At 37.1% G+C, this 11261-nt stretch overlaps 2 protein-coding genes across 2 annotated transcripts; both read left to right on the top strand.

Moving 5' to 3' along the window:
- The first annotated feature begins 7 nt into the window (after positions 1-7).
- LOC110671876 (pentatricopeptide repeat-containing protein At5g50390, chloroplastic) lies at positions 8-2623 on the top strand. The gene is made up of 2 exons (XM_021834488.2): positions 8-237; positions 368-2623. The coding sequence occupies exons 1-2, from the start codon at positions 181-183 to the stop codon at positions 2480-2482; spliced, it is 2172 nt and encodes a 723-aa protein (XP_021690180.2). The 5' UTR covers positions 8-180; the 3' UTR covers positions 2483-2623.
- A 2502-nt stretch (positions 2624-5125) lies between these two features.
- Positions 5126-7602, top strand: LOC110671854 (exocyst complex component EXO70B1). Its single transcript, XM_021834466.2, has one exon. The coding sequence runs from the start codon at positions 5490-5492 to the stop codon at positions 7416-7418; it is 1929 nt and encodes a 642-aa protein (XP_021690158.2). The 5' UTR covers positions 5126-5489; the 3' UTR covers positions 7419-7602.
- Positions 7603-11261: the final 3659 nt, after the last annotated feature.

The following is an 11261-nucleotide window of genomic DNA, read 5'->3' as shown; positions in this document are numbered from 1 at the left end:
TTTTGGGAAAAAAAAATGGAAGTTCCGAGATTTTTTTTAATTGTCCCGTGAGTAAGAAAACTTAACCGTTTTTGGAGGTGACTTGATTCAGGCCGCGATTCGTTGCAACTGCCGCAACTACTCAGGGGCGGAGATTTCGATGTTATGCTATGAAGTAAAACCCACGTGTGCTCATAAACTATGAAGAAGGGAGGACACGAAGCATCGTTAAAGACAACACCGGGCAGCTCTCTCCTCGTAATCTCCAAACTCCGAATTATCTGCTTAAATTTGCTATTATTGCCTTACAAAGGTACGGTCTTTTCTGTGCTCTGCTTCTTACCAGTGTTCACTGATTTGGTTTTGGATTTAATTTTTGTACATGGAGATTCCACTGTTGTGTTACCGAAGTGTCTCATTGGATCAAATTCGGAGTAGTTGTAGCTTGCCTTCCTCTGTCTCAGATTACAGGTGTTTTATTAAGCAGAAAACTTTATCTTCTGTGTATCGTTTTTCTTTAAATAGAAGAAAATGGAGGAATCCCTTCGCCAAGATTCGGTGTTGTTCACTGCATCGAGGGCTACAACCACGCCCTAAGCCGAAACCTTCAAAATTTGACGCTGATGTAGAAGAAGAAACTGATTTGCGAGATACCCCAAAAAAAAAGCCCAGTGCCAGAGTTTGTAGTCAGTTAGAGAAATTAGTTCTTTATGGAAGGTACAGAGAGGCACTTGAGTTGTTTGAGATCTTTGAGCAGTATGGTGGGTTTGATATGGGCAGTAGCACGTATGATGCATTAGTCAGTGCGTGTATAGGGTTAAGATCTATCCCTGGAGTGAAGAGAGTGTTTAATTACATGATGAGTAATGGATTCGAACCTGATCAGTACATGAGAAACAGAATATTGCTTATGCATGTTAAATGTGGGATGATGATCCATGCACGTAAATGGTTTGACGAAATGCACGAGAGGAATCTGGTTTCTTGGAACACCATCATTGCTGGGCATGTGGACACAGGGGACTATGTAGAAGCTTTTAGGCTGTTTCTGATTATGTGGGAGGAGTTTTCTGATGCTGGGTCTCGGACTTTTGCCACCATGATCCAGGCGTCAGCTGGGTTGGGATTGATTTCTGCAGGGAAACAGTTACATTCGTGCACTTTGAAGATGGGAGTTGGGGATGATATATTTGTTTCTTGTGCTCTGATTGATATGTATAGCAAGTGTGGGAGCATTGAAGATGCTCATTATGTCTTTGATGAAATGCCAGAGAAAACTACAGTGGGGTGGAATACTATCATTGCAGGTTATGCGCTTCATGGCTACAGTGAAGAAGCTTTGGACATGTACTATGATATGCGTGATTCCGGTGTTAGAATGGACCATTTCACATTTTCTATAATAGTGAGAATATGTGCAAGATTAGCTTCTTTGGATTATGCTAAGCAAGCCCATGCTGCTCTTGTTCGTCATGTTTTTGGATCTGATATTGTAGCAAACACAGCTCTTGTTGACTTTTATAGCAAATGGGGAAGAATAGAAGATGCTCGGAATGTTTTCAACAAGATGCCTTGCAAGAATGTCATCTCCTGGAATGCCTTGATTGCTGGATATGGTAATCATGGTCGGGGAGATGATGCAATTGAGTTGTTTGAGCTGATGCTTCGACAAAGGATGAGACCAAACCATGTCACTTTTCTTGCTGTTTTATCTGCTTGTAGCTATTCTGGTTTATCAGAGCATGGGTGGGAAATTTTTCAAGCTATGGGTAGAGATTACACGGTAAAGCCACGGGCAATGCACTACGCATGTATGATCGAATTATTAGGTAGAGAGGGGCTCTTAGATGAAGCTTTTGCATTGATAAGAGGTGCTCCTTTCAAGCCTACAGCAAATATGTGGGCTGCACTATTGACAGCTTGTCGTGTCCATCAGAACTTAGAGCTTGGAAAATTTGCAGCTGAGAAACTTTATGGAATGGAACCAGAGAAGCTTAATAATTACATTGTGCTTTTGAATATATACAACAGTTCTGGCAAGTTAAAGGAAGCTGCGGCTGTCATCCAGACCTTGAGAAGAAAGGGTTTGAGAATGCTTCCAGCATGCAGTTGGATTGAAGTTAACAAAGAGACGAATGTTTTCCATTCTGGAGATAAAAGCCATGCCCAGAGAAAGGAGATCTATCAAAAAGTGGATTACTTGATGAAAGAAATTGCTAAGCATGGTTATGTTCCTGAGAATAAAACTTTGCTTCCTGATGTGGATGAACAAGAACAGCGCATATTGTCATACCATAGCGAGAAATTGGCAATTGCTTTTGGACTGATCAATACCCCATATTGGGTGCCTTTGCAAATTGTTCAGGGCCATCGGCTATGTAGCGACTGTCACAAAGCAATTAAGTTGATAGCTATGGTTACCAGGAGGGAAATTGTGGTGAAGGATGCCAGCAGATTCCACCATTTTAAAGATGGGAATTGTTCTTGTGGAGACTATTGGTGATGTTAAAATAATTTGTGGCTGAAACTGTCAAAAATTTTTGTCCATTGTTCTATATTTTCCTCCTCTGGAGATAGTATAAGCATTAGTTGTAAACTCTTTCTTTTCCTGGTAAATAAAAGGAAAGTGGACCTCTTTCTTTAACCATCAACTTGTCAAGTCTGAGAGGTTTCTGCTTATGAGAATTCATTTGTTTTCCTTTTATTATAATTCCACTTATTCTTTTTACTTTTTTAATTCTCCCTGTAATTATGGAAAACATTCCTAGTTGCTCTGCAGCTCTCAAATATTAGTATTCTCGTATTGCACCCTTTATTAGGAAAAATTATACAATAAAACTGCAGAACGGTTTTATTGTATAATTTTCCATCTCAGGGCCTTTTATTTTCATGTAAACCTTAAAGAAACGAACGTCTGTGGTGCTGATGCAATGATTGTCGGTAGTATGTTTGACTGATATGTAATTTCCTCTCGTGGGAACTACTGTCAAGTCCCAGGAGTGTACCGTATCACTTTTTATCTGAAAGCACGCCCTGTATGCATACCATATGAGAGAAATCAGTCTTTATAAGCAACTTGATGCAGCCTGTACTAGAGTTATTTGCATTGTCTTGGTGATTTATGCATATTAGTCTGTGCCAGGTAGCTCAATGCTTTATGTGTTGAGCAATGCTTATACCGAGGAGTTGAATTGCTGATCAAGTTTGATCAACATTGCCTTATTGAAGGTTCACACTTGATTTACCCTTGAAGTCTCTTCCATCATTAGTGCAATAGTTGCTATTTGATGGTCAACGCGGACATCTTCAAAGATGGCAACTTTCACAACTTCAAAGAGGAAAGAGGAAGGGAAGGGGGCAGGTGGAGCGCAAAGATATAATAAATATTTAACTCTATTATAAAACATATTGAAGTACTAATTATTGGTAATTGCGAGAATGACCCAAATTTAAGGAAAATTTATTATTCTTATTATGTCAAAATTTAAATTACACTCGTCGCTTTATATTTTTATATAAAAAAGAAGATTTGGGTGTTTATTTGGAATATAGATTGATTAGCTAACGATATTCATAATATTCAAAGATGGCAACTTTCACAATTTTCTTGATTTCTTAAACGAACCCTACTTAAGTTTATTTATTTAGAAGTCCCATATCACAATCTTTCACACCAAATTCTTGATTTCTTGAACGAATTCTAGTTGAGCGTTTATATAAAAGCCCCATGTGGTCCATCTATAAAATAACATAAAACCACAAAACCATGGACTTTGCAAAAGAAAACAAACAAAACTCAAGAGTCAAGGGTAAATCAAGTGTGAACCCAAATTGTATACACACCATGTTAGGTAAGGAAAGGAAAGGAAAATGATTTGGTAAATGAAGGCCTCCTCCCATGCATGCAGGTTGGATGAGCAAATCTTGCCACATCATTTTGTCCTTTTTCTTGGAAATATCAAGATGGTCAGCTTTAGTGGGAGTTCGAGTTGACAATAACACATTTTGCGCGTGTGAATTATTAATTCTTGCAACTCCTTAACGGAAGGGTTGATGTTTATATTTTTGGCTTTGGCATCAATAAACTGGTTTTATTTTTATAATTATTTTACGTGATTTCATAATTATTATTATTATTATTATTTTTGTGAGTGCATAATTGTATTTTCAACTGAACCCCATATAAATAATAGACATTAAATTTTAAGTTAGTCGCATAGTCATATAGGTTCTCCTCAACAACCCTTTTGCTAATATTTCAGATAAAAACTAAATTAAATTGTTGATTTATTCATTAAATAAATGCAATTTTTCATAAAACGTTTTGTAAAATTGATTAATAGAACTTGCCATCATCAATGTACTTAAGAATATAATTTTGAAATTAATGAAAGATAACACATCATTAGTTAGAAAATGAGCCCTCCTCGCTCCTCCTTCGCTAATCTACAATGCCAAAAGGTCTTTGCTTACTAATGGAAGCTTCTAAATTGCCCATTACACGCAAATTATAGATCTAGCAAGAGTCGTTCCAGTCAAGACTTGTAAAATTCGCAAAAGACCGAAGTACTACATGAGCCTTCTTGTTCTTCTCATCCATAGACTAGGTCAATTCTTCCATCATTCCCTTCATTTAACTCAAAATGTTTTAAAGCATTTGAAATCTCATAAAAGTCCCATATATTTATTTTGACATATATTAATATGCATTATATAAATTACATAAATACTTCATTCAGAATTAATTATTTAAAAAATTAATTAAATTCTCTCATAATCATATTTAATATTTATCATCACAACGTGTATTTAATATAATTTTTTATGTATATACTATTATGTCTTCTTTATGGTCATTTTATCAATAAAAGTATAAATTAAAATGTTTTATAATATAATAATTTATTATATAAAGAGTAACTAAATTTTTAAAATTAAAAAAAATATATATAGTTAAAATTTCATGAATTAAAATGTTATAGTTTTATAGTCAACGAATAAAAATGTAATTTAGAGTTTTTTTTTATTTAAAAAAAAAGAGAGAGAGAATAATCAAATTGAATAAAATGATGGAAGAAATGGGCCAAACCCTAGGCCCAAAAGGAGGGAGGGATAGGGAGAGAAGGCGAGCTCAGAAAATTCATTATAGACCATCCAAAGCAAGTCTTCGTTAGCAATTACGATCGCCAAAGGCCGTAGTAAGGCTTGGAAGCTGTAGTTACTCTTCATTCCTGTCTCCTCACCTTTCCCCCTCCCTCTCCTTTCACGGTTCACACCATTAACACAACCCCAGCCGGCCAAACACTTCTTTACTTTTCTTTTCTACTTCTCTTGTCTTTACTCAATCCCAGAAAATTAAAGAAAAAGGAAAATTGAAAGAGAAATGACCTTAACGCCATCATCGCCACCACAAAATCTCTAATCTACTCCAATCCCAATCCCCAAATTTGCCTCCCAATTCCCCTTCTGGCACACCCCCAAAAACCCTAAAAATTGATAACTAAAAGGAAATGGCCACCACTACTACCACCAGTCTAGGCGGCGGCGCTGACGATCGGGTCTTGGCCACGGCGCAGCAGATCGTCAAGAGCCTCAACACGACCAAGAACGTCAGGGAGGATATGCTTCTGATCTTCTCCAGCTTTGATAACCGCTTATCCAATATAACCGATTTGATCAAAGAGGAATCGAATTCGCAGTCCAGATTGGATGTCGCTGAGAAGGTTATTCTCCGTTGGGATTCCGCCCGCCACTCTGCCCCAACTTGGGATGAAGCGCCCGAAGAAGCCGCTGAATATCTTACTGCTGTCGACGAAATTCTCGACTTGTTGGATGAGTTGTCTATCCGGTCTGATAACGAGATCATTGACCGGGCCGAGACTGCTGTCCAGGTCGCTATGTCGAGGCTCGAGGAAGAGTTTCGTCACCTCTTGATAAGGAACACTGTTCCTCTTGATGCGGAGCGGTTGTACGGATCTATAAGGCGAGTATCGCTCTCCTTTGTATCCAATGAAGGGGAAATCGGTGAGGAATTTGAGAGTTTCGGAGAGATTGATAATGAGAGCACGTGTTTTCATGAGCGAGGAGGGAGTTTGGGTGACGATGTATGTGTGGATTTGATAAATAGCGAGTCCGTGGAGGACCTCAAAATGATTGCAGAGAGGATGATTCGATCAGGCTACGAAAAGGAATGCGTTCAAGTTTATAGTAATGTTCGCAGAGATGCTTTGGATGAGTGTTTGGGGATTTTGGGAGTTGAGAAACTGAGTATAGAAGAGGTCCAGAAAATTGACTGGAAAACTTTGGATGAGAAGATGAAGAAATGGACACAGGCTGTTAAGATTGGAATCAGGGTTCTTTTGGCGGGAGAGAAGAGGCTTTGTGATTATATTTTCAACGGGTCTGATTCGGCTAAGGAGATTTGTTTTAATGAGACTGCAAAGGGGTGTGTGATGCAGTTGTTAAATTTTGGGGAGGCTGTGTCAATTGCGAGGAAGTCCTCAGAGAAGCTGTTTAGGATTTTGGACATGTATGACACATTGGCAGATGTTTTCCCAGATTTGCAGTCGATGGTTACAGATGAGTTGGTGTGTAGTGAGGCGAAGGGAGTACTGGCTGGATTGGCAGATGCTGCAAAAGGGACTTTTGCAGAGTTTGAGAATGCTGTCCAGAGCGAGACTTCCAAGAAGCCTATGCTTAATGGGGAGATTCATCCTCTTACTCGTTATGTCATGAATTACGTGAAATTGGTTGTGGATTACAACGATACACTGAATTCCCTTCTGGAGAATGATGAGGATGAATCCAGTGATTTGCGAAATGATGATGTAGAGAGCACAACAACTCCTATAGCAAGGAGATTGCTGGGTTTATTATCAACTCTGGAGTCAAATCTTGAGGAGAAATCAAGACTGTATGAGGATGGTGCTATGCACTCTATATTTCTGATGAATAATATTCTGTATATAGTGCAGAAGGTCAAGGACTCAGAACTTATCAAGCTTGTGGGAGATCAGTGGGTTCGCAAACGCCGGGGCCAGATTCGCCAATATGCTACAGCTTATCTTAGGGCTGCTTGGACTAAGGCCTTGTTTTGTTTGAAGGATGAAGGGATTGGTGGGAGCTCCAATAATGCCTCCAAAGTTGCTTTGAAGGACAGGTTCAAGAATTTCAATGCGTGCTTTGAGGACGTATATAGAATTCAGACAGGTTGGAAGGTTCCAGATCCTCAGCTTCGTGAAGAGCTTCGAATATCTATTTCTGAAAAAGTTATACCAGCTTACCGAGCTTTTTTGGGAAGGTTTGGGAGTCAGCTAGATAGTGGAAGGCATTCTGGTAAATACATAAAGTATACAGCGGAGGATTTAGAGAATTACTTACTGGATTTGTTTGAAGGGACACCTCTTGTTCTTCACCACATGAGAAGAAAAAGTTCATAGGATACAGGACTCTTGTAACAGGTAAGCATGTGTTCTCATCAAGGATTAGAAGGAACAATGTTCATCTATTTAATGTATCTGAATGCTATGCTTTGTATTTGGCTGTTGTTAATGTTTTAAACACAGGTCTCTGCAATAGTAAACAGTGCTCCGTTTATATATAATATATATTAAGCTTTGTACATGTATCATAGACCATAGTTTTTCTAATTATGACTTTGTCCTGGTTCATGTATTTTATTGTCATGAATTACCATCATCATTGAAGTATATGGTGCTATGCTTTTCCAAATCTTGCGGGCTAATTTCTTAGGTTGGCTTGTTTCTATGTTTTACTTAGCCATTGTAATTTTTAATTCTTCCAGTATCCAAATTCTCACAAGGTGTGTCATCAAGAAGCAAACTAAGAAATATTTACTTTCTAAATGGTCCCATGTGTTAGAACAGGGGCTCATAGAAGCATTGGGATAGTGCCTCTAAAAATCTAGCTTCTTGTTGTGAATGATTGTCACTTTGATTACCAGGCATAAACCGACATTGCAGCATTACTGTATCCATTTTACTATCCATGAGAGAAAAAGGAAATTGAATCAGATTATCAGTATGTTGGTCAGACAGGATAAACCCCCCTGTTCTCCCCAACCAAAAGAAGAGTTCAATAAGGGATGTTTTTAATCAGGTAATTCTAGAAATGTTGTGTCAGAATAAATAGGGCATCATTGCTTTTCTTCATTAATTTTTCATTTTTAATTTCTTTCTGTATTTTATTTATCTCAGAGTTCCTTGGTGATGCATATAAAATTATGATTTTTTTTTTATAAACTTGCTTTTTTTTTTCATTTTGCTATCATAGTTTACCAAAGAAAAAAATGAAATAAAAAGGTTTACCTAATGAGTTGAGTTTATCTAATTCGCGCAAATTCACAAGCAAATCATGTTCTTGCATGTACTGAAACTGGATATATATATATATTGTCTTCTGGCATGTAAACTTATGATTGTTGGAGATGTGGGGTTAATTGTGGAAGTTTATAAAGTTAGAGCTGCTTATTTTTACTTAATTTGTTGTAAACCCTGGTGGTTGATGTTAACAGTGTCACACTTGAGACTGACTAGTGATATGTCTGCATAACCTCCATTGGTGATACCAATACGGAATGATGGTAGGTAAATCCAGGCTTTGGATGATCTTTTTGGAGAGTGATAAGGAGCTACTAACAGCTCTTCAGCTGAATACGCGTTTTGATAGCATGTTACCTCTTGAGGGAAGCATACATAAAATCAATTGTGAAGAAGACTTTGGAGGCCAGTGGTCAGAAATTTGCATGCATTCCATTATTCATTTGTGGGCCTGTGCATATTGTTGGCTTCCCCTTGAAACTATTGATTTAAATTTTATGCAGTTTCTGAAGCTCTGTCCATTCATTTATGAGCATGTGCATATTGTTGTCTTCATTTTGGTAATTTTAATCTTCTGAGAATAAGCTGTGGGGCATTGGAACGCACGGTGATAAATATCTAGTTGCAAGTAGTACTCAAACGTTTTAGCTGAATTCTCAGTTCATTGAGATGATAATTTGATCATGTGTTCCATTTACATATTTCTAAGGAATCCCAAAAAATCACTAAAGAAATAAAATAATCTGCGAGTACTGGACAGTTCAGTTGGAGAATCGCAGAAAGGCAAAGTAATTTACAAAGCTTAAGTTTAATATGACCTGGTGAGAATTGCAAATTGGCTATGATTATGAGAGAATGTTGAGCTCATTGTCTTGGGGATGTTTAAGATGGGAGGATGGACCCTCTCTCACTCTATGCGACTAGTGTTACGTTTATATTCAGATGAAATCGAAGTTTTTTTTTTTTTTAGCAGCAGGAGAATTGGATGAATATTGTCTCGAACTTGAGTATGTCATATGAGTGATGTGTTTTTAGTTATTAGACTAAGTTAGGCTAGGCTGATGAAATTGAAGTAATTTTATATTTTTTTTTAAATCATTTTTGAGTAATGAATTTTTCTCATCTCAAAAAACAGAATGCCTGGTCTGGCTTGCGGGATATTTTCAAGAAGCATGTTATGTTATGCTGGCCTCAAATTCAAATTCTGCTGATCTTGTATGTCTTAGTTTTAAGTTGTGTCAATTTCCTTTTTATGAGAAAATAGATGGTGGGTAGATTATTTTTACACTCCTCAGTTGAGGACAGTGTGTTCGCTTTTAGCCAAACTCATCCAAGACACAGCTACTCAGCTGTTCCACTAATCGCATCTATAAGCATTATCATGACCTGTGGTGGAAAGCCTAAGTCCCCATTCAATAATTTTTAAAGGCAGATAGGTTGGATTTTGTCTCTTACCCGATGGGGACAGGGGCACGATGTTCCTGAGCAACTGGAGCATATGCCTCTCATGCCTGCTAGTGAACGTGACCAAAGAACGTGCCATGTCCGGCACTGAAAGCCAGCTAGAGTAAGCAATTAAAAAGGATCAACTCGGGTGCTTTTTCAATACTAATCTAGACAAGTTGCATCAATTGTTTTCCCAAACATCTACGCCATTAGATGGGCCACTCTGGTGGTGTGCTCACTGTATTCTCACTCCATCAAATGAGTTAGAGACCTCGATAACTACTTGATTTATGATGCTCTCTCCTTGCTCCTAGGTCAATTACTTGGCATTAGGATATTTATAAGTTCAAATCAGGCATGGCTGGGGCCATGTGGCCGCCCACGGGCCGAAACTGTCGATTTCAATTAGAGGGAAAATCGAGACAAAATCAGATGGGATTGGTTTTTAAACGCATCGGTCATAATTTCAATTTCAACTGATTTTAGATCATAAACCAAAAGTCCAGTTCGATATCAGATCAAATATATTAATTTTTATTTTTTAAAATATTAAAAAAATTTACATATTTTGGATCAAAATTAATATGTATTTTTTATCATAAAAGGAATAAAAAATACATATGCATGTAAATATTGGATAAAAATTAAAGGATTTATTAAATTAAAAAAAGAAATTATCAAAAAAAATTTCAATTATATTTTATACTAATTAAATTTTATGCTTTTTAATTTTTTTTAATTGTATTCTATCATCACTAGATTTGTTGGTGTGATGTAATATTTGATCGTAATGTCTAACGTGGCAAGTCTATTAAGTAATTAATGAATTTGATGTCAGTAGGACATAATTAGGAAAAATTTAAAGGTATAAAATTTAATTAATATATGATATGATTAAAAGAATTGAAAGTATGATAATTTTTTAGTAATTCAATTTAAAAATTTATTGGACCGGTTCTGATTTTGATCAGGGGGCGACTCTGATTTTAAACCGATCCTTTCAAGGTGCATCCATATGATCACTTCTAAAGTGGGGCGTGAACATTTTCTAAATGATTTAGAAAAGAAAAAATAAACTCCTTAATGCATATGGGAAATTATTTAGTGCTCTCAGAGCGCTGTGATTTCATTCTATAAATGCATGGGTTCCGCTGTTCTATATATATATATATATATATATATATAATTTTCCAACACATACATGTTTGAGCCTATTACTTGTCATCGATACGTCCAATTTGTAGGACGAAAAACCTAATTAGCATTTGGCCTCTTATGCGTTCTATGCTATTTTGCCAAGCAAGAAAGTGGCCGTTTGCGTTTGATCTGCTTCAAGAAGCTATACTTGTAGCATTGGTATAACCGAGGATCTTTGTTACCCCCACATACGGTAGCATTAAGAATACCTGACCTTGCTTGGAATGGGGGAACTTGTCCGCAACTCTGTGGAACATTAACAGACTTCGTCTTATTGCTCGGAATTAAAACAATGCCTAT

Source organism: Hevea brasiliensis, chromosome 13 (genome assembly GCF_030052815.1).
Source record: "Hevea brasiliensis isolate MT/VB/25A 57/8 chromosome 13, ASM3005281v1, whole genome shotgun sequence".
Taxonomy (NCBI): Eukaryota; Viridiplantae; Streptophyta; class Magnoliopsida; order Malpighiales; family Euphorbiaceae; genus Hevea; species Hevea brasiliensis.
Note: the sequence above shows the minus strand (reverse complement) of the source record. Positions and strands in the feature narration are given on the sequence as shown.